This window comes from Gekko japonicus, unplaced genomic scaffold (genome assembly GCF_001447785.1).
Source record: "Gekko japonicus isolate JY-2015 unplaced genomic scaffold, Gekko_japonicus_V1.1 scaffold943, whole genome shotgun sequence".
Classification (NCBI taxonomy): domain Eukaryota; kingdom Metazoa; phylum Chordata; class Lepidosauria; order Squamata; family Gekkonidae; genus Gekko; species Gekko japonicus.
The window spans coordinates 300,954-323,767 of NW_015176000.1; the positions used below are offsets into that span (position 1 = coordinate 300,954).

At 44.0% G+C, this 22,814-nt stretch overlaps 1 protein-coding gene across 2 annotated transcripts in view; it reads right to left on the bottom strand.

The window, feature by feature from the left end:
- The window catches only part of LOC107123229 (calcium-dependent secretion activator 2), a 656,096-nt gene that overhangs the window by 289,333 nt on the left and 343,949 nt on the right, over nucleotides 1–22,814 (bottom strand). For both annotated transcript variants that reach the window (XM_015426436.1, XM_015426435.1), the window contains exon 8: nucleotides 16,665–16,800. In XM_015426436.1, coding sequence (XP_015281922.1) covers nucleotides 16,665–16,800 — 136 coding nt within the window. The remainder of the gene's footprint in view (nucleotides 1–16,664; nucleotides 16,801–22,814) is intronic.

A 22,814-nucleotide genomic window follows, 5' to 3' on the forward strand; every position in this document is an offset into this window, starting at 1 on the left:
GCCCGGAGGACAAGGCCACCTCCGCCCCTTCTTCTCGTGCGGGAAGGGCTGGCAGCCATCGGCCCAGCGGGAGTTCATTGCATTTGTCTCCGCAATGAGCCATGCTCCTAGTAAAGCTTAATAAACATAATGTAGTAAAGGAAATGGCACATCTTCTCAAGTCAACGAGAAAACAGCCTGCTCCCTTGTGTTTGCTCCTTCATCCTAGGGTCTTACTGTGAGAAAGCAGCTAACACCCTAAAAAATTAGGTTGTATCCTAAGAACCCTACATGTGGATCCTTGTCAAAAGAAAATCCATTTTAGAGGAAAATCCCAGCTAAACTTGCATTCACTGTACTCTGATTTCTCTGCAGGTTAGATTTTCTCTGCAGGTCAGCCACTCCCCAATGGTTACTAGCCAAGGTCATCTCCTAGGCCTGTTAATTAGCTCACTCAGTTCATCTGTGAATCTGGTAAGGGAGGGGGTAGCTTGCTCCTGCCCAGAATATTCATTTGAGATAGTCCTGTGATTGGTTGGGGAAGGTCAGGAAGTTATGGCCACCATCTCCTATAAAGTATAACCTATATGATGGGGCAGTATATAACTTCTCATGCTTTTTTCTCCACTTACCCCACCCATGCTGCCTGAAGGTATTTGTATGCTCTAGAATACCATGCTTTATCTGTAATAACCAAAATCTTTGCTCTAAGAATTTAGTAAGTAGGCAGCTCATTTAGTTTTGTCATGTTTCTGTGCATCGTGACTGCCACTGAACTATATGACTATTTTCAGCCCAGTGGGGCATTTGGAGCTGCAGGGGAAGAGAAAAAATGATGAAAATTATCTCCTTCCTTCCACCAGTGGAAAGGTTGAACAGGATCTGGCCCGTTACCTATATTGTTGCAAGACGTTATTATACATTCTTATTATTAACATCAGCGTAATCAATAAATGGGATAGTTATTCTAGACATCAGTTGACTCCATAATCTAGAACACAACTTTCAGTTTTGAAAACATCTCAGTCAAAACACTGTGAAAAAATCTCATAGACTGAAAAGAAAAGAAAGCCACAAAAGTGTTTAATATTCAAATGAAATGTTGAGTTTTATGCTGTTTCCTGCCAATCAAAGTTGCAAGTCTGCTATGTTAATAAAAAAGCAATTGACCCCAACAGTGAGGCTAATTAAATGAGGTAAGATAATTAAACGCTTCTCAATATGTAATCAAAATTGAAGCTGTAAGTGTTTCAAAGTGACCCTCCCTTCTCCCAGCATTAGCTTTCTTACACAATTAGAATTAGTCTAGCTAAAGGTAAAAGATACCCGCAAGGCTGGAACAAAAAGTGCCATTATAGGGGATAACCACAAGTGCTAAGATAGGCTAGCACTGTGATCTTCTCACAGAAATGCTTCACAGCTGAATAATACTTCTATAAACTGTAGCCATACAAAATGGCCCAGTTAAAATAGGATTATGAGCAATAAAACATAGCATGCAACTAATAGCGAACTTGGAAAAGCTACTTTGCAGTAACACTAGTTAACATCTAGTTCCAGCCACAATGAGATAGACAGAACGGTATGTCCACCTCTGATCTGTGTCCTGATCCCTAGGTATGGCAATGAATCGCTACCATCATCTGTAGACATGTAGATGTACCATCAATTTTTGACCCATTGCTGAAAAGTTGATATTTGGGTCAACTTTCATGTTCATAACAGTACTTAGTGTAGGGCTGTTCATAAGGAGCAGCTGTAGTGAGCATGCAGAAATCCTGCTTCACAGAGCAAACCGATGGATCACAGTGACCAGGTCCAGAAATCAATAACAGAAATCAGGTATTTTAGTTTCTGCATGTATAAAATTTAAGTGTTTCTGTTAAAGACAATGCATGATTCTCAAAGAAAAACCCAACAATGGTGCAGAGCCTACTGGAAATAATTCTAAACCAGTGTTCTGTAATAACATTTTAAGAAGTGCCTTACTTATAATAAGTTTGCTGCTCTCATGGTCAACAGCCGGTGTTTTAATTTTTTAATTAGCATTTGAGTTGAGATACAGGGGTTAGAAAATTGTTCCACTGTGTTATTTGTTGAGATCTAGGGTTCAAGCATTTTATCTGGGTCTCACTTAGCACTTTGGAGTCTTTGGCATCCTTAGTAATGGGCCACAATATGCATGATGAAACAATGTTCAGAAAGCAAGATTCAAAATGCATAGTTTAAAACACAGCTTATATTTAAAACAGTTTATATTTAAAAACACCAGCTCCTTTAGATTATTTTACAGCAAAAATATTTTTACAGTGCTAAAGAAATACTTCACAATCTATGAATAAGTTCTGTGAAAGCTGGGCAATTTTTATTATGCACTAGAATGAAACAGTTATAGATAAGATAAGCAGAGTTGCACATACCTGTAAGCCAGTTTGTAAGAGAGCCAGTTTGGTGTAGTGGTTAAGTGCGCGGACTCTAATATAGGTAGGGTTGCCAAGTCCCCCCGGGGGGCGGAGAAACCCCCGCCCCAGAGGCCCGTTCCCTGACACCGGGGAATCGGGCCCCGGGGGGAACCCCGCCCTGGCGTGCGCGTCACAGGAAAGTGACGTTATGATGCCAGCCACGCTGGGGGCGGGGCCACGGCCATACAAGGGAAAACTCTATGGTTTTCTCTTGTATGGTCGTGGCCCCACCCCCAACGTGCCCGGCGTCATAACGTCACTTCCCTGTGATGTGCATGCGGCACGGGCGCGCAAAGCGCTCGTGTGCCCACACCGGGATCCACCCGGGAGTCCCCCGCCGGCAAGTTAAGTCCCACTTGGCAACCCTAAATCTGGGAGAACCTGGTTTGATTCCCCACTCCTCCACTTGCACCTGGCTGGATGACCTTGGGCAAGTCATAGTTCTGATAAGAGCTGTTCTCGAAAAAGAGCAGTTTCTGTCAGAGCTCTCTCAACCCCACCTACCTCACAGGGTGTCTGTTGTGGGGAGGGGAAGGGAGTTTGTAAGCTGCTCTGAGACACCTTTGGGTAGTGAAGGGTTGGGTATAAATCCAATCTCTTCTTCTTCTTCTTCTAACTGTTGTTCATCAGTGTCTTCTGTGCAGACACACATTGGGACTGCACCTGCTCAGGCCAGCCATGGACAAGATTTTTCCAGCTAAAAGCTATCTGGCTTCCCTTCTGGAGTTGATGTGCAATAGCTTTTCCCACCCAAACCGTCATGTGCTCTGGTGGCAGGTGGCCCCTTTCCCCTCAGTTCCTGTCAGGCTGCCGCAAGCAAAACAAACTACCTCAGAATGACCATGTGAGAGCTCACAGCGGAGCAGGAGGGAGGGAATGTGTGTCTGCACAGAAGTTGTCGATGAACAGCAGTTACAGGAAAGTGCAACTCTGTTTTCATCTTCTGTCTTTGGTGCAGCTCCACTTCGGGACATTAGCAAGCTACTGACCGAAGGAGGTGAGGTGAAGCTCTCACTGGAAAAGAGACTGGAGAACCGCTTTGCCCATGTCTGCATCCTTCCTTGCTTGCAGGTCCAATGCATAATGTCTCACAAATGTGTCTTCCAGTGACCACACTGCAGCTTTGCAGATGTCCACAGGTGGGATCCTCCTATGGAAAGCAGCTGAGGAACCTTGCACTCTCCTGGAATGTGCCTTAACCTCCAATGGGTAGGGTTTCTCAGATGCTGCATAACAGGAATAGATGGCAGCTACAACCCACCTAGAGAGGAACTGGGAAGACATAGCCCTTCCCTTCTTCGGGCCCCAGTAGCAAATGAAAAAGACCTTATCTACTTGGAACGGTCTTGCTCTCTCAATATAGTATAATAGAGCCCCTCCTGGGAGAGGCCCACAACAAACCAGTCATCCAGCTAGAGGGAAATGGTACAACCTCTAGTCCTTAAATGTCACAACTACTGTCATGCATTTACTAAAGACCCTAGGAGCCGTTGTGAGGCTGAATAGGAGTGCTGAGTACTGGAAAATTTCTGAGCCTTGCCTGAAGCTAAGGTACTTTCTGTGTGAGGGGTGAATAGCAATGCGAAAATAAGCGTCTTTAAGGTCCAAAATGAACTGGGAGTGAGAAACTCAATTACAGATGAAAAAGAAACCATTCTGAACTTAGAAACCTTCAGAAATGTGTTTAATTTTCTCAAATTGAGGATTGGCCTACAGTCTCCATCTTTTTTATGAACAAGGAAAAAACCTGTAGTGAAAACCCCTGAACTGCAGGCCCATGGGGACCCTCTCAACTGTGCCTTTCTGTAAGAGCTTGTTCAGTTGAAGTGGGAGTTCAGGATATGGGTTATCTGATGCAAGGAGACATGGGGAAAGAGAAGTGAACTCAAGAGAATAACTGTAATGAACAACAGACAAAACCCAAATGTCAGAACAAATAGAACACTGTGCATCGTAAAAACATGCTAACCTATCTGAGGACATCTGAAGGGATAGTCAGAATTTTGGCAACTTGTGACTCTGCTCCCTATGAGGAGGTTGCTGGCTTGCAGACCTAGATCTTGGAGTACTCTTTCACCTTTGGAAGGAGGATGGCTGATACTGATGCTGAAGATACTTGTAGGGTGCCTGTTGCTGCGGGTGGCTTTGGCCCTTATAGAAGCAGGTAACGAACGTGTGCTGCCTTGGTGTGAAATGCTGCCTTGTGGCAGAAGGTGAAGAAAAAACACTAAGGGGTTTGGCGGTTTGACAATTCTTTTTGATTGTTGACAGGAACTCATCTGTGGTGTGTGAGAAAAGGCTGGATCCCTCAAAGGGAAGGTCCTCAACCCTACAGAATGTCTCTAAGGGGAGAACAGTTGTATGCAGCCAGGAATGTTGTCTTAGGACAATGGTTGAGGCCATGGACCTTGCTACCAGGTTGGCTACATGTCTGCCAGTATTTATCTCCTGTTTGGAAAGTATAACCGCCTTGGACTGGATCAACTTGGCCAAGGATCTTGGCTTCTCAGAAAGAATGTCAAGGTCTTATGACAGGTTCTCCCATAGGAAGAGTAGCCTTCCATGATGGTTTGGTAATTTTCAATCCTGAAATTTGTGGCAGCAGAAATATACAATTTCCTGCCTAATGAATCCAAGCATTGACTCTCTCTATTGGATGGAGAGTTGACCAGGCTTGTGATGCACCTGCATGTCCTCAGGTGACCAGCGAAGAGGAAGATGGATGAGTTGTAAGAAATTCACATGAGTCCTGCTTGATCTTATATAAGTTTTTGACATTGCAAGAAGTAGCCGGGGTAAATGCTAATAGGTAAGTTAAAGGTAAAGGTTTCCCTTGCTCAAAAGCCAGTTGAATCCAACTCTAGGGTTACGGTGCTCATCTCCGTTTCCAAGCCGAAGAGCCAGCACTGTCCGAAGACGTTTCCGTGGTCATGTGGCTGGCATGACTAAACGCCAAGGTGCACGGAACGCTGTTACCTTCCCACCGAAGTGGTACCTATTTATGTGGCACTCGGGACTCGAACTGCTGAACTACTGACCTTCCAGCCTGCAGTTCAGTGTCTTAACCACTTGAGCCACCACAGCTCCTATGGGTAGATGCTAGTTTTTGCCAAATCCATACCATCAGGTCAGCAAGGACCTTCAAAACAGGAAATGCCACAATACCAGGCGAGTTAGGATAAAGGCAATTCAAAATCTTATCTTTTGGCCTATTATCACATGTGGAGACATCAATATCTAGTGTGTTAGCCATCCTGAGCATTTGTTCACTATAAAGTCTCAAATCTTCATTTGGGGAAATAGAGGTTGGATCCCCAACCCTTTCATCTGGAGATGGTGCTGATGTGCTGAGTTATAATGGGATGCTACAGTCCCTTCCTCTTCAGGGTCCACATCAAGTGGAATGAAAGGAGAGTGGGGTTCCAGGTAACGAGGCGTGCAAAACCTGCTTGGATGTCGGAGCTGTTGGAACCAATCATATGGACAGCGGTCTCGAACAGGACTCTGGTGCCAGAACCAACAAGGTTGACTGGCACAAGGAAGACAGTTTCAGAGGTTCCAGTCTTGGAAGTGACTTAGACAGGGCCTGAGGCAGACAGAGCCTTTTCCCATAGCGCAGCTACCAGTTCAATAATGAAGACTGAAAAAGCACAGCTAAGCTGAAAAACTATCCGTATGTCAGCAAAAAGGGAATTGAGGGAAAAGGGGGTATCCACCTCTGGAGCACGTGATGGTTTGGGCGGGAAAAGCCGTTGTGCATCAGCTCCAGAGGGGGAAGGGTACCCTCTCAGATAGTTTATTGCTGGAAAAATCTTGACCATGGTTGGCTTGCTTAGGCACACTCCCAATGTAGGGCTGTGTCATGGGCAACGACAATGGCACCGGGCTCCTTCCTGAGTTGGCAGCACAGCCAGAGTCGCCAGCATCACCAGAGCTGGACGTTGTCCCCTCTGACTCCTCAGGAGTTGACAGCATGCTGCCACCAGCACCCAAGTCAGTAACTCCCGCACCTGGTCCTGCAGCACCCGATGAGGCACAGGTGCAAACGGAAAGCCCACCTGATTCACCTCCGTGGGTGACTTTGCTGAGTGAGTGGTTCCACAAGGACTTAGAAACCCGCCGCTGAGACGCATGCTGGTAGGGAGAGTGGGCGCCAAGCCCTGAGTACTAACAGGAGTGGCAGTGCCACTCAGGGAAGCACTGCTGGAGGCCTATATAGCTCCCGCTTGGGAGTGGGCTCTCCATGGCAGCAACGAGTTGCATCCATGCTAACCTTGCATCTACCCTCGGCTTCTGTTCTCAAACCTCACTCTTGTTTGGATTCCTGGCTTCCTGCCCTCCTGCTTCGAACAGCCACTCTTGGACTTTCGACTTGGCTCCTGTGCTGTCTCTTCTGGCTACGACCAGCCCAGCCCGTGACAGGCTGCACAAAAGACGGAAGATGAATATCTATTTGCTTTTTATGATTGTTATAAACATGCTTCTCTTTTTAGGGGCATAATATATGCAGTAAAAACAATAAAACCCTGAAACTGCAAAAAAAAACACAACAACCCTGAAACTGCAAAAAATATTTTCACCATGCAAATAATTAGGCATTCAAAGGATTTGTTGACACATAGAAACCCCATTTTGCACAGTGGCTGATAATTGTGTTTCATTCTGCACTTTACCCTATAATAGTGCAACAGTTTGGTATAGTGGCCAAAATGCTGGACTGTGATAGGAAAGAGCCAGGTTCAAATCTCTACTTAGCTATAATGCTGACTGGGGGCACTGAGGCTTTATTCAGAATCTGGTTAACTGTCATGCTCAGATGTTCCCTCCCCCACATGAACAACTGAAGATGATGCTTTCAACTAGCTCCAGTTAGGGATGGCCTCCAAATGTAGCTTAATCCTGGTTCAGAATCCTAATTTGTGGAGGAAAACCCCCTCCCATTTGCCCAGGTGCCCACATTCTCACATCTTCAGTATCTACATGACACGCAAGGGAAGGGAGTGTACAAGCACCAGGTTTGTGCCCTGGCTCAGAAACGGGAATTTGCTCATGATATATGAATAGTGCCTGACCTACCTCACAAGAGTGTTGTGAGGACAACATTGAGGAACAAAATTTATTGGCTTCGTGGAGCAAGGGTGGGATAAAAAGACACACACAATGCATACAATCTTTAGAACTATGGGCCTGGTCAGTAGAACAAAAACTTCCTTATGCTCCCCCCCCCCCCCCCTTGTGAGCTTCAAAAAGTCAATTTAAAAATAAAATAAAATTGCACTGAGATTGTTTAAAGAAAAAATATTTGAATATTCAGGGACATTTACTACAACCCATCACTGGGCCAGATTTTTAGGCTATGGCTATGATCCATTACAAAAATTCAAACAACATGGAGTGGTTGTCCAAACATGTAACTCTGCAAGACTTCATACCAAGTCAACTGTGGTTAAGTAATGTTCAGCTGGGATCTCCAGTTTCTCCCAGGTTTGACAAGTATTTCAGACTAATTACAGGGAAATGAATGCAAAGTGATACCTCAGTTAGTGATATATCTTTAGGCAATTAAAATCTGCTCAGCTTCTCCCTGCAATTAAAATGGCAGCAACTTGTTAGAAAGGTCTCCAAGATCCCCTTACTAGCAATTATTACCATAATCATTAAAATCAGGCTCATAGCTATAATCTGTTCTCTAAGGAACTAGCAGCAGGAAACACACTTCTGCTGCTTTCTTTCCTAACCATTTTGCATTTAACCTCATTATAATTATCCAGTCAGTCATTACTGTAATTTTTTTGTGTCACACAATTTGATTTTTGTTCTCTTCTCTTCCTTTTTTGCAAACAGATTTATATCTGTCCATTGTGCTCAAATTATAGAACATACAAACACTTAAAAGGTCAAAATGCCATTACAATTTTATTTGTGGGGGAAATCCTTAAATTTTATTTAGTATAAAATAAGCCAGCACTTGTGTGTAACGAAGATAATGGGCATTTGTACAACATCCAAACCTGTTCACTAAACCATTTGTTCACTTATTCCCAAATTGCTATAACTGAAGCAAATCAATTGATTTGGAGTATCTGAGAAGAGATCGAAAACTGTATTTGTTTGTTTGTTTGTTTTACTTTTATCCCATCCTCCCCACTGAAGCAGGCTCAATTTAGAGCTTAGAAGTCAGTTTAGAAGTCAAAACTTGTAGGTTATAGGCATTTTATTGTACATTATTAGACTGGGGTAAATTTGGGGTTTTATTCTTGTCTGATGTTTTGAAGTTTGTATTGTACATCATCTTGAGCCATAGGGAAAGGTGGGATACAACTTTTTAAAGTAAATAAACAAATGCCAGATGAAACAAACATGCCTACTTACACAAGAAATAAACTGGTTGAAACTATTTATTGGAATTTTTTAAAAAGTACTTAAGATCCAGTTTACAGTCTTTTCTGAAAATTTGCTTGTGTCATCAAGTTAAGTATTTTTCACCTCACCAAAAAGGTACAGAAATGTCAAGCCTGTGCAGAGGTTGTAAAACTCTCCTCTTTTAAACTTTTTCCCATTAATTTGTAATCTAGATAATATGCTATGGTGCATCTAGAGAATGAGCTGAACTTTTTATTACAATTTGTTAGAACTATGTTTAAGAATTGTTTTAAAATGGCTTTAAAGTGTTTTCGTATTTGTTATTTTCAAAAAAATTTTAAACTGGAGTAGTATTTACTGATGCTGCTAGCTGCCTTGAATGCAGGAAAAGCAGGATACAAATCCCACGAGCAAATAAGCAGCTTGGTATAAGCATGGAAAGGCATGGAAGCCATGACTGCATGACGGACTGTGCAGTCAACCTGATGCCAATCAACAACAGCAACAAAAACCTTGGGTGGATCCAACCATCCTCCTTCAAACTTTGCTCAGTGGAGTGATAATATAGGAGTAGGATCCATGCTGATGTTCAAGACTGTAATGGTCAGAGGCTACCACAGATCTGATCTGGGCACACAAGATCATTTGTAGATGCAATCACTTCCAAAGAAGAGACATAACGACACACTACTCTTGTAAATAAACTGATATAAACTTTGTAAGCTATTTAAAAAACTGTGAAGACCAGTTCATCCGAATAAATCTGAGCCTGCACATTTCTGCATGAACTAATTTGTTTTGATTAGCTGGGCTGGATGAACTTTAGTAGAAGTATTTTTTACATTCTAACAGTTTTTTCTCCTTGGTTGCTATAGTAATAAAGGGAAAATGTTAGCAGAACTCATCCTTTGATCCGAAGTATCTGGCATATCAAGGGTAATATATGCTTAAAATCTAGGTATTGTTTGAATTGGCTAAGACTGATAAGGAAAGCACTGAAAGATGCTTTCTTATTTTTATTTCCTTTTGTTACAAAACTCAGATCACATAAAGAAATGAGTTGCCACAAATCTGGCTGTGACAGAGTAATAAGATATTTGTACCTGTATGAGCCAATCAGATTAGAATTCAAGTTGGAAAATATCAACTGGGCTGGTGGGAGGCAGGCGAGTCAGATGGTGCGATTAAGATAGTCTTCTTACACAGTGGTTCTCAAAACGTTTTGAAGTGATACTCACTACTAAATATATTGAATTTTTGTAACCCACTTGCAAAGTAACTCCAGGCTACTCCCCCTTTCTAACATATAACACAAGAATCTCACATCTTTAATACCGAACAAGTTAGTGTTTTATTTTTCCTATTTAGTATTGATACTGAGCAACAGGCTGAATTTCCTGGTCATTTCACACATTGCGCAGAAGCAAACCTGAATTTCCCAGCGAAAAAACTGCAGGCAAGGACATGGTTCTCTTGGAACTGCATTAGGAGAAAAGGTACGCGTAAACCAATGGAAGTCTCTCCATCTGCTCTGCTTTAAGCCAGTCACCCACCTCAAAGAAAAGGATGCTGTAAAATTACCTCCATGCTTGAGAGGAGATGGATGGAGTGTATTAATTAATTACACTCAGTTAATTACTCTCAGCATACCACAATTAAGGATACATCTGCCCATCAATCTCCAATTTTGACATATTTCTTTCCTTCACTACGCTTTCCCCCAGAATTAAACCCAAACAAATGGTGATCATATAAACTAAGTTTGTTATTCCTGTTTGATCCTTCAGTCTGTTAAACATCTTCATTATGTTGTATACTAATTTACTGCTCACCAGGGGTCTTGTTGTAGAAAAAGAGCTGCCGGAGCTCATTAGCATAACTCATTAGCATAACTTATTTGCATATGCCACGCCCCCTGACATCACCGGAAGTGACAGAAGGCCACACCCCCTGACATCACCGGAAGTGTGTCAGAAGGCCCGGCTACTTACCCTCCTGCTTCATCCTCATTCCCAAACGGAATGAGGATCGAAGCAGAGGGCGGGGTAAAGAAGGGGGCGGGGCTTCACCACGTGACCGCCCCGCCCCCTAGAGGTTCTCTTCCGGAGCTCCGTACCTGAGAGCTCCCCCCCGACTAGAGCCCTGCTGCTCACCCTCTACCTATATGTATGGACTGGAAACTGCCATTTCAGTGTATCTGAAGAAGTGCGCATGGACACGAAAGCTTATGCCTTGAATATAGCTTTGTTATTCTTAAAGGTGCCAGTGGACTCAAACTTTGTTCTGCTGCTTCAGACCAACACAGCTACCCACATGAATCTAAAAAGCCCTGTAATACCTACTGGGGGAGGGGGTGGCAGGCAAGAGACCCCTGCAGTGTTCCAGAATAGAATAAAAATTTCCAGCCCCCCAAAAAAACATTACATTGGTCTTCTCTTTGAGTAAGTGGTAGTTGACTTAAGCCTTAATGGTTGCTTAAAGATCAAATCAAATCAAAGAAGATCAAATCAGTCAATCCTAAAAGTAATCAACCCTGACTGTTCCCTGGAAGGCCAGATAATGAAACTGAAGCTCAAATACTTTGGCCACCAAATGAGAAGGGAGCACTCACTGGAGAAGACCCTGATGCTGGGAAAGACTGAAGGTCAAAGAAGACAGGGACGGCAAAGGATGAGATGGTTAGACAGTGTCATAGATGCAACAAACATGAAATTGAGCAAACTTCAGAGGACGGTGGAAGACAGGAGGGCCTGGCGTGATCTGGTCCATGGGGTTGCGAAGAGTCGGACTCGACTGTTAGGAATGAGACTGATATTTTGCTTTATGGATTTATATTTGCTGTCAAACACTACATGGACTGTGCACCCCCCCCCCATAGGCTCAAAGGAAGCTGTACAAATCACCTGTTGTGAGATACACATGGTGCCTGCACTAAGCCTTACATGTTAATGAGGTTTTAAATACACAGCTGCTAGCCTGAGGGAGAAAGCACACATCGCCATTATGGTCAGCAAACAACAACTTGCATGAAAGCAACCCCCATTGATGAACTGTTGAAAGACACGTATTATACATCTCTGCTTAACATCTGAATGAGCATTTCCTGCCAGATGCCTCTTTGATTACCTGGGAAAGGCCAAGCTTCATCTGCACATCAAGAAGATTCCTTGACGCCAAGCTTTCACACTTGCCCAGATGTCTTTCTTGAGATAGATCTAGAGTTACAATATTGGCCCAACCCTTTAGGTTGCCACCCCTCACTACACGCAGCCAATGAGATTAGCTTTGGGACGGACTAACAGGTAGGTGGGTCCACAAGATGGCTCAGTTGCCACCCACCCAAAGATCCACCTATAAAAGGTAAGGACCAGTTATCTGGTGCTTGCTAGCCGCCTTCCCCAAACTCCTCTTATGTCCAGCTTCCTGTACCAAAACCCTTGAATCCACTTGATCTCTTAATCTGCAGTTAAGAGACCCACACATGCTGGCTGGTTTCTAGCTGTGTGTTAATCTCCCCTAGTATTCTAATATTCTGACCCTTCTTTCTTCATTCGGAACAGACAAGCTTCAGGACAGATTTTTGCTCCCCATCACCCTACCTGGGATTTCTAAAGTGACTACATTTAATTCTGTATTTCTGAGGAACTTGCTTGAATGTGTGTATGTATCAGCATTGTGTGTATGTGATTTATATATTCTTAAGTAAAAGACAGATTATTTTGGAATCAACAGCCTCGACTCTTTCACTGGCAAACCCTTGGGGTGGACTGGACCTTGGTATAGCTGGCAATGCCCAGAGTAAAATTTGCCAACTGCTGTAGATAAAGCAGTTCGACTAACATGACTGTGCGACTGAACAACAACAACAAAAGCCTTAACAGTTCCTTTTCAGTGGCAAAGACTCTTAAAAACTTTTTGCCTACCATAAACAGTTGAGCAAATTGACCATAAAATATTGTACAGGCAGACTGGCCATTATACATAAGAGAATGTACCTGGTGGGCTACTTCCCTGAAGGGCCACTGGTGGTCAGGAACAAGCAGCCAAGCTCCAGCATCTCTACCACCACTGCCACTTACTGCGCTCAAACCCATTAGTGGCAACAATGATCAGTGTCAGCTTACCAGTTGCCTCCTGCACTACAAAAATGCTGAGCAGGGATGGGCATGAACCGGCTCATGAACAAAAGTTCGCGATGAATTTTGGCCGGGTCAAGGTATGTGAACTGAAATTCATAGCAGGTCAACCAGCACGAACTTTCCAGCAGTTTCATGAATGGATTAATTTCTAGACAGACTAGCCCTGCTCAATCAAAATGTTTACTAAACTTCAAAGCAACAGGGGGAAGAGATTGTAGAGGAGTGGGCAGTAGGGTGAGGTTCCCTGTGCATTTGTTGCGTGTAGCTTGCAGAGGATTATTCTATACACTTTTGAACTTGTGCCTGGCATTTCCCCCGAAGGCATTTCCTGGGGGCATCTTTTTTTTGGGGGGGGGAAGGGGATAATTTGGACCCTAAAATCCAATCTGCACAAATTTGGAGTGCATGTAGAGGAGCATCAGAGGACGTCCCCTGAGTTTGATGTCTCTAGCATGCACAGGGTCCATTCTATACCCTTTGACCTACACCTGTCATTTCCCTAGAACTACACCTGTCATTTCCCTAGAAAATACTTTCCTAGGGGCATCTTCTTTGGAGGGCCATAATGTGGACCCTGTAAATCTAATCCTCACCATTTAAATTTCCCAGTATGCCCCAGATTCTGGAGAACTCCCAACCAGAGCAGACAAAAATATACTAGGGCCCCGTTCACACGAGGCGATTTGGCCCGGGAGCGGGACAGTTCGGGGGCGGGTCAAACCGGCGCGATCACACCACAACATCTGTAAAGCGCCGTGATACCGTCCCCGAACTGGCCCTTTCCCGGGAAAAAGCGCCTCAAACTGAACCACCTACCTCGGTGGTTCAAACAGAAGAGGCGCTCCTTCCCGGGCGTTTGATCGCTGGCGCGACTTTGCGCCGGCACAAACCCGGGCCGGAGCCGAACTGCGCATGTTCTGACATGCGCAGTTCGGCCGGCTCCCGGTTAGAGCCGTCTTTTCTCTCCGGCGTTTGATCGCGCCGGGGAGAAAAGGCGGCTCGGCCGGGGGATCCGTGCGATCCCGCCAAGCCGTATCAACGTTGGCGCGGCTTTTAAAAGCCGCGCCTTTTCCCCTGCATGTGGCAGGGGCCTAGGTGGACCTATGGTTTGACTCAGGGTAGGTCCACATATCCCTTAAGCCAAGAGAGGCTGAAAGGGAGGGGAGGGCAGCGACCAAAGCACAAGTGCACAATCACACAAATATTGAGATTGCCCTCCAGAGACCAATAGTATAAAACAATTACAACATCAAAGAAACCTGACTCTCCCAGCTTCAGTTTTTCTTAACAATTACATCATGTCACACGCCTATAATTTACTGCCTGAATTTGATTAACATCTTAAGAGTTTTATGTTTGTATTTGTTGAAGCAATACAAGCTTTTAGCCACTAGGCTATGCTAGAACATAACTCATATGGTCAAACACATTTCTAGCATAGACAATATAATTTACGGCACAAGATGCTTAGTGGACACAAAGCAAATTAAGAGATGTTTAAAAAGTATTTGTTTTCCATAGGCCAACAATTGATAAAACACGGTTACCAATTAGCAGCCATGACTATCCATTGTAATAAAAATTGTGTGTGTGTGTGTGTGTGTGTGTGTGTATGGTGCATTACCGTTACTGATTAAACTTCTTTAAATCCGACACTGCTGCCTAACTGAAATATGCATAAAGCTGTATACTTTGATTTTAAATAAACAATTCCAGTATTTGAGATTATCTGAGCTGTTCATGCTGATCTCTAGGGAATACTAATATCATTTACTTTGAACACATTTTTTTTAGTCCTCCTTTGCTTTAGAGCTTCAAACCAAATCACACATACACATAAGGAGGATGAAAATCAACTTTCCTGCATAGTCATGAATTTATGCACAAGCCTGGTTCAAGAGTGTTTGAAAACTGCCTCTTTTTCAGTTTGGAATCTGAAGCCTGATACTTTTTCAACAGTCTCTTTGTTCTTTGCAGGAGGTTACCAATTGCTACAGAAAGGCTGAAAAACACTTTAAGTGGGATGTGTAAATTCAGTCTTAAGTTCTTAAAAAGGTGGTTGTACTCCCATCAAGGAATGGCTGTTAAAAAGTGTGCTTTCAGCAGTGCAACTTTTTTGGTCCTGAATAGTTAAGACAGTCAGCCTGTATACATGCCATAGTGAACACAGATACAATCTGCATACAGTGTATACTTGAGCCCTTTTCAGGCAATACCCTTTTGGCATTCCTATCAGATATACAGGGAGAATGTGCTGTGTGTCATCTGTTTGCGAAATTTCCATTTTTTTTTTAAAAAATGAGTAACATAAATATTTAGCAGCTCCAATATGGATAAAAGCATACCTCTGAAAATCCTGCTTTTGGATCATATGTACTGAAGCTGTAAAATGCACACATAGCCCTTTCCCGCCAAAATGGTGATCACACATACCAAGTTAATTGCAGTATTTGGGAAAGCTATATCAAAAATGTAACACCTGAAAAAAGGGCTTTGATTTTCCTTGCATACATGGTAATTCTTATGCTACATTCAATGAATTTACAGCTGAACATGCATTTTAAACCCCATATTTATCCAGGTACTGGTGTCCAATTTTATTTGCAAAGTGAATACATGCTGGCTCCTTCTTATGAACATATCCATGTATGTATATGCAGGATGTATATGTGTTCACTGTAACTTGTATACAGGGCTTTTGGTCATAGTGATGAGGATTAAATGAGAAAAGAACTAGCAGCCTAAACCCCAGTCCTAAACACAAACTGGACACTGGAGTACCTTGTCAAAGTTTACAGTTCCTTATTAGCATGCATTTGATTACTATATTAGGCTGACAACAATCACCCTCTGAATGTTTAATCCAAGAAAATCGTAGACCGTGGAGAATAGGTGCTTAATAATCAGGGGATTGTGGATAACAGGCAGAGATGGTTAAATTCTAATCACTTAGAACCACCCTTCTTGCTTCTAACACAAAAGAGTACTTTCCATAAATTTTTTAAATCCTGCCATAAATTATTTAAACAGTGACCTTTTCATTTTGCTACACATGGACCTGTTTGTTCCTTCTTTGGCAGAGTTTTATTGTCATTGCCCATTACTGGAGAGAAGTAATGACACAGGACTGTGTTCAGTATCCATGTTCTTGACAAGGGCTGGGATTCACTTAAACCAAGTGGGATTTTGGAGCATTTTTTCCCTTCCTCCTTTGTAAACTGGAGATTTTCCTGCCATATCTCAATCTACATTTGAAAACTCTGCCTGTTTCCAAAGTGGCTTGGTATGCAGCATGTGCAGGGACAGGAAAGGATGCATTTCTTTGGATCTGGTCAAGGAAATCTATTTGGCAAAGTCTCTTCTCCCTGCTGTATATAATAATAACTAGAAAGGTGCAGTGGGAAAGAACTGGATGTTGCAAACATTCTCTCATTTATGTACAAGAAGAGGTAGAAAAATCAAAACTAGACAGTGAGGGAACCACAGTGCCAAAATTCAAGCACAGGTCTTGTAAAATCCAACACGCCTTCATTTTTCCACACCATGCCTTGCCTTTACTGTGTTTTATTCTTAAATGAGTTATTCAATATACGTATATAAGGCTTTGAACTTTAAAATAAAGTTCCTATTTTCTTGTGATGTAATACACTGCAGCCACAGTTCACTTCAAATGTCTTTGTTATATGATCAAAACCTGCTGTTTTGCAGAAGAGACACTCACCCGCAGTGCTTCATGTGTGGCGGTTTATCCATCCTCACAGCCAACTTTATCCTCAAATCAGAGTCTTGGCTGTTTTTGGGGACAACCATTTTATGCAGCTCGGGTGATTTTGAGCTGTTGGATGTTGGGTACAATACTACCTGCAAGGGACAGACAACGAAAAACTGTTTATCACAGTGACAAATGCTTCTCCAAGTGCATCTATAGTCTTTGATCCAATGCAGAATCTCTGTCCACGTCCCTTTTTCCCAGTTTGAAAGGAGATCAAAGAAGATACGAGTAATAAGGTGTAAGGCTTCCATTTCATTGCTGTAACACACATACAAACCAAGACTTTATTTTCTCACAAGATGTATGCATGAGAATTATGAAGCTGCTCAAGTTTTCTGCCAGGGCTCTCTCATTCTGAATTCAAAGCTCAAATAGGCATTATCTGAACCAAGGATCATTTCCTGCAGGAGCGCACAGGAGTGGAGCTCTGGCAGTAAGGAGCTCAGAGGGCAGCAGGCACATGCAACAAGACCCGCCCCCTGCTCCCAGCAGCCCTCAGTGGAGCCCAGAGGGTCACACCTAGGTTTTACTCCTCCTGGTGTCACACCCCCTTGGACCCCTTATTGGTCCAGGAAATCTTTTGTCTTCACCTGAGACAAGTCCCTCAAGGCCTCCCATTGGTCTGCATTGTTTCTCCATGTCTATATCCACCAAAGCACATGGCCTCAACTGTGTGTCTGCCCGGACACCAACTGGCAATTCACTCCCAAACTTTGAGCCATAATCTCTTCTCCATGGACCTCTGCACATCTGGACAGGTAGTATAACCCCCATAACTCGTATTGTCACCCCTGTTTTCTTATTTCTGAATTGTGTGCTCTTTCTTGAATGCTCAGAGTGCTTGTAATTAGGGAAATTCTTCAATAAAAACTATTTGATTCACTCTTCAACTCTGGAGTCTTCCTACTGGACCGGACCTTGGTATATACAGGTGTGCAGTCCTTGATACCCCTCTGGCCTCCTCTGCCTCATAGCTAATTTCCCCCAACAACGTAAGCCACTGGTGGTAACAAGGACCAAATGGTCAACTGTACTGAAGGCCGCTGATAAGGATAAACAGGGCCAGCATGCCTTTATCCAGATGTAAAAGGAGATTGTCAACCAAAGCAACCAGTGTTGTCTTGGACCCAAAGCAAGGCCTGTAGCCTGATTGAAAAAGGTCCAGGATATTGAAAAGGGTCAATGGAACTGTTTGGCTGAAGGTGGTAACACAAAGATACCAGCCAATAAATAGGTGAATAAATAAAATACCTGTTTGAAGAGACTGCAACTGTACTTATCTGTTCTGGTTGCACTCAGAAATGCATGTAAGCTGAGGATTTGGTGTACATTATTTTCTGTTACCAAGTTGTAAGATCTGACCCCATCAAAACATTAGCTGAAACACTGAGATAACATTAACTGAAACACTGAGCGGGTATCCTTTTTAAGGAAGCACCTTGCCAGAAGCAGAGGAGACCCAGCTGAGCTCTGAGCAGGAGCAGGAGATAGAGGGGTGAGTGGTTTTTTACTTGCTTTCAGCTGAGAGGATTCAGCTGAGGATATTGGTGGGAGAACTAGTCTGGGAGTGTGGGGAAGTGCTTGGAGTTGTTGCAGATTCCTGGCTGCTTGAGAGAGGGAGAGGAAAGGGCATTGTTTGACTGTGATTGACTGCAATTGAGAGGAAAAGGAAGGGGCATTATTTTGCATGTGATTGAGTGCCTGGGTGCATTTGAATAGCTGCTGCCTGCCCTCTGCTGGGGGAGGCCTCTATTTAAGGAAGCACCTTGCCAGAGGCAGAGGAGACCCAGCTGAGCTCTGAGCAGGAGACAGAGGGGTGAGTGGTTTTTTTACTTGCTTTCAGCTGAGAGGATTCAGCTGAGGATATTGGTGGGAGAACTAGTCTGGGAGTGTGGGGAAGCTCTTGGAGTTGTTGCAGATTCCTGGCTGCTTGAGAGAGGGAGAGGAAAGGGCATTGTTTGACTGTGATTGACTGCAATCCACTGGGCAGAAGTCTTGGGTGTGTCCTCGGTGCAAGGAGCTCCTGGTTCTCAGGGAACGTGTGTGCTCCCTTGAGGCCAAGGTGGCTGACCTGGAGAAGCAGAGACAGTCAGCTAGGCACACAGAAAAGACTCTCGGGGACTTGTTAGCTTCGTCCCACTCTGGATCTGGCAGCCCCGCTGCTGTCAGGGAGCATGAGGGTCTAGGGGAAACAGGGCACCATGCTGAGGATAAGGGGAATGTGCCCTCAGAAGGGACCTCTTCCCCAGCTGGTGAGCGGCTCTCCTTTTGCACCAAGGAACCATCCCTGAGCAGGGTGGGAGGGGGGCTCTTGGTAGTGGGTGATTCGATCCTTAGGCAGGTAGACAGCTGGGTGGCGAACCCGCGTACTGACCGTATGGTGACTTGCCTGCCTGGTGCGAAGGTAGCGGACATTACGCGTGTTTTAGATAGGCTGGTAGATAGTGCTGGGGAGGAGCCAGTGGTCGTGGTGCATGTCGGCACCAACGATGTGGGGAAATGCAGTCGTGAGGTCCTGGAGGAGAAATTTAGGCTGCTGGGCAGGAAACTTAGGTCCAGGACCTCCAAGGTAGCCTTCTCAGAAGTGTTACCTGTTCCACGCGCAGGGCCGGAGAGACAGGCAGAGATCAGGAGTCTCAATGCGTGGATGAGACGATGGTGTAGGGGGGAAGGGTTCAGGTTTGTTAGGCACTGGGATACTTTTTGGAACAAGAGGGAGCTGTACAGGCGAGACGGTCTCCACTTGTCCCGAGAAGGAACCAGGCTGCTGGCACTTAAAATCAAAAAGGTGGCAGAGCAGCTTTTAAACTGAATATTGGGGGAAAGCCGACAGGAGATGAAAAGTCTCTGGTTCGGGTTGGCTCATCTGAGAGAGGTGAGGGGGTACCGGTTGCTTTTCTACAGGGAGGTGGATTGAAATTGTCCACAGAGGCCATGGCTGGTGACATGGACTGCCGGACAACGACTCGAGATAGCAAGAGGAAGGATGCAGGCTTAACTTGTAAGGGAAATTACAGCTGTTTCTATACAAATGCTAGAAGTGTCCGAGGTAAAATCGGGGAGTTGGAGTGCTTGGTGTCGGAGGGAAAAATAGACATTGTGGGTATTTCTGAAACTTGGTGGGATGAGGAAAATCAGTGGGACACAGTGATTCCCGGTTATATATTATATCGGAAGGATAGGGGGGGAAGGGTTGGAGGTGGGGTAGCTCTGTATGTCAGAGAGGGTATAAAGTCTAGAAAGATTGAGAGGCTAAGTGAATTGGATTCGCTTCTGGAAGTTCTATGGGTTGAAATAGGGGGGCCAAAAGGAAACTTAACACTGGGAGTTTGTTATCGCCCACCAGATCAAAAGATAGAGGAGGATTATAAAATGATGAATGCCTTAAAGATAGCAACTAGACAAAAACACTGTGTAATAATAGGTGATTTTAACTACCCACACATTGATTGGGTCAATATGTGTTCTAGTCGGGAAAAAGAGATTGAGTTTCTAGACACTCTAAATGACTGTGCTATGGAGCAGATGGTCACGGAACCTACCAGGGGAGAGGCGATCCTTGATTTGGTCCTAAGTAACACTCAAGACCTGGTGAGAGATGTAAAAGTGATTGCACCGCTTGGAAACAGTGATCATAATGTTGTTGAGTTCATCATTTGTACAAATAGAGAATTGGCCAAAAAGACTCACACAACCATTTTTAACTTTAAAAGGGGTAATTTCTCTGATATGAGGGGACACGTGGGGAGGAAACTGAAAGGAAAAGTAGAAAGGGTCAAAACAATTGGGGAAGCTTGGGATCTATTTAAAACTACGATCCTAGAAGCTCAAAAAATATATATTCCGCAGGTTAGGAAAGGCACAAACAGGTATAGGAAAAAGCCTGCATGGTTAACAAACAGAGTAATGGAGGCTGTAAAAAGTAAAAAGAATTCCTTTAAGCAGTGGAAAGCTAGTCACAGTGAGGCTGATAAAACAGAACACAGGCTATGGCAAATAAAATGCAAGTCTGAGGTCAGGCAGGCAAAAAGGGAATATGAGGAGCATATAGCAAAAAACGTAAAAACCAACAATAAAACTTTCTTCAAATACATTAGAAACAGGAAACCAGCCAGGGAGGCAGTGGGGCCCTTGGACGACCAAGGGGTAAAAGGAGTATTGAAGGATGATAGGGAAATGGCTGAGAAGCTAAATGCATTTTTTGCCTCCGTCTTCACTGTGGAAGATGAGAGGTGCTTGCCCACTCCAGAGCCGCTGAGTTCGGGAGGGGTGTTGAAAGACCTGAGTCAGATTGAGGTGACGAGAGAGGAGGTCCTAAAACTGATAGACAACTTAAAAACTGAAAAATCACCAGGCCCAGATGGCATACATCCGAGAGTTCTGAAAGAACTCAAATGTGAACTTGTAGATCTCCTGACAAAGATATGTAATCTTTCCTTAAAATCTGCCTCCATTCCTGAGGATTGGAAGGTAGCTAATGTCACTCCCATCTTTAAAAAGGGTTCCAGAGGAGATCCGGGAAATTACAGGCCAGTCAGTCTGACGTCGATACCGGGTAAATTGGTGGAAACCATTATTAAGGAAAGAATTAGTAGGCACATAGATGAACAAAACCTATTGAGGCAGACTCAACATGGGTTCTGTAAGGGAAGATCTTGTCTCACTAACCTGTTAATGTTCTTTGAGGGGGTGAACAAACATGTGGACAAGGGGGATCCAATAGATATTATTTACCTTGACTTCCAGAAAGCTTTTGATAAAGTTCCTCATCAAAGGCTCCTAAGTAAGCTCAAAAATCATGGGATAGAAGGACAAGTCCTTTTATGGATCAAAAACTGGCTAGTTCATAGAAAACAGAGAGTGAGTGTAGGTGGGCAATTTTCTCAGTGGAGGGTGGTAAGCAGTGGGGTACCGCAGGGATCAGTACTTGGTCCACTGCTTTTTAACTTGTTCATTAATGATTTGGAGTTGGGAGTAAGCAGTGAAGTGGCTAAATTTGCGGATGATACGAAGTTGTTCAGGGTGGTGAAAACCAGTGAGGATTGTGAGGCACTCCAAAGGGATCTGTCAATTTTGGGCGAGTGGGCGTCAACATGGCAAATGGGGTTCAATGTGGCCAAGTGCAAGGTGATGCACATTGGAGCCAAAAATCCTAACTATAAATACACGTTGATGGGGTCTGAACTGGCAGAGACTGATCAAGAGAGAGATCTTGGAGTTGTAGTAGATAACTCACTGAAAATGTCGAGACAGTGTGTGACTGCAATAAAGAAGGCCAATGCTATGCTGGGGATTATTAGGAAGGGTATTGTAAACAGATCAGCCAATATCATAATGCCCCTATATAAATCAATGGTGCGACCTCATCTGGAATACTGTGTGCAATTCTGGTCACCACACCTTAAAAAGGATATTATAGCTTTGGAAAAAGTGCAGAAAAGGGCAACTCGAATGATAAAAGGGTTGGAACACTTTCCCTATGAGGAAAGGTTAAAGTGCTTAGGGCTCTTTAGCTTGGAGAAAAGACGACTAAGGGGTGACATGATCGAGGTTTATAAGATTATGCATGGGAAAGAGCAGGTAGAGAAAGAGGTACTTTTCTCCCTTTCTCACAATACAAGAACTCGTGGGCACTCCATGAAATTGCTGAGTGGTCGGGTTAGAACGGATAAAAGGAAGTACTTCTTCACCCAAAGAGTGATTAACACTTGGAATTCACTGCCACAGGAAGTGGTGGTGGCTACAGGCATGGACGGCTTCAAAAGGGAATTAGATAAGCATATGGAGCAGAGGTCCATCAGTGGCTATTAGCCACAAGGTATAGATAGGGACTCTGGGGCAAGTGATGCTCTGTCATCTTGGTGCTTGGGAGGGTCAACAGTGGGATGGCGTCTAATGTCCTGGCCCCACTGGTGGACCTCCTGATGGCACTGGTATTTCTGGCCACTGTGTGATACAGAGTGTTGGACTGGATGGGCCTTTGGCCTGATCCAACATTGGCATCTCTTATGTTCTTATGTTCTTATGTAATGCCTAGACCAGTAATACTCAGTGGCTTGAGAGCCACCTGTGGCTCTTCTGAAGACCATTCTCCAAAAT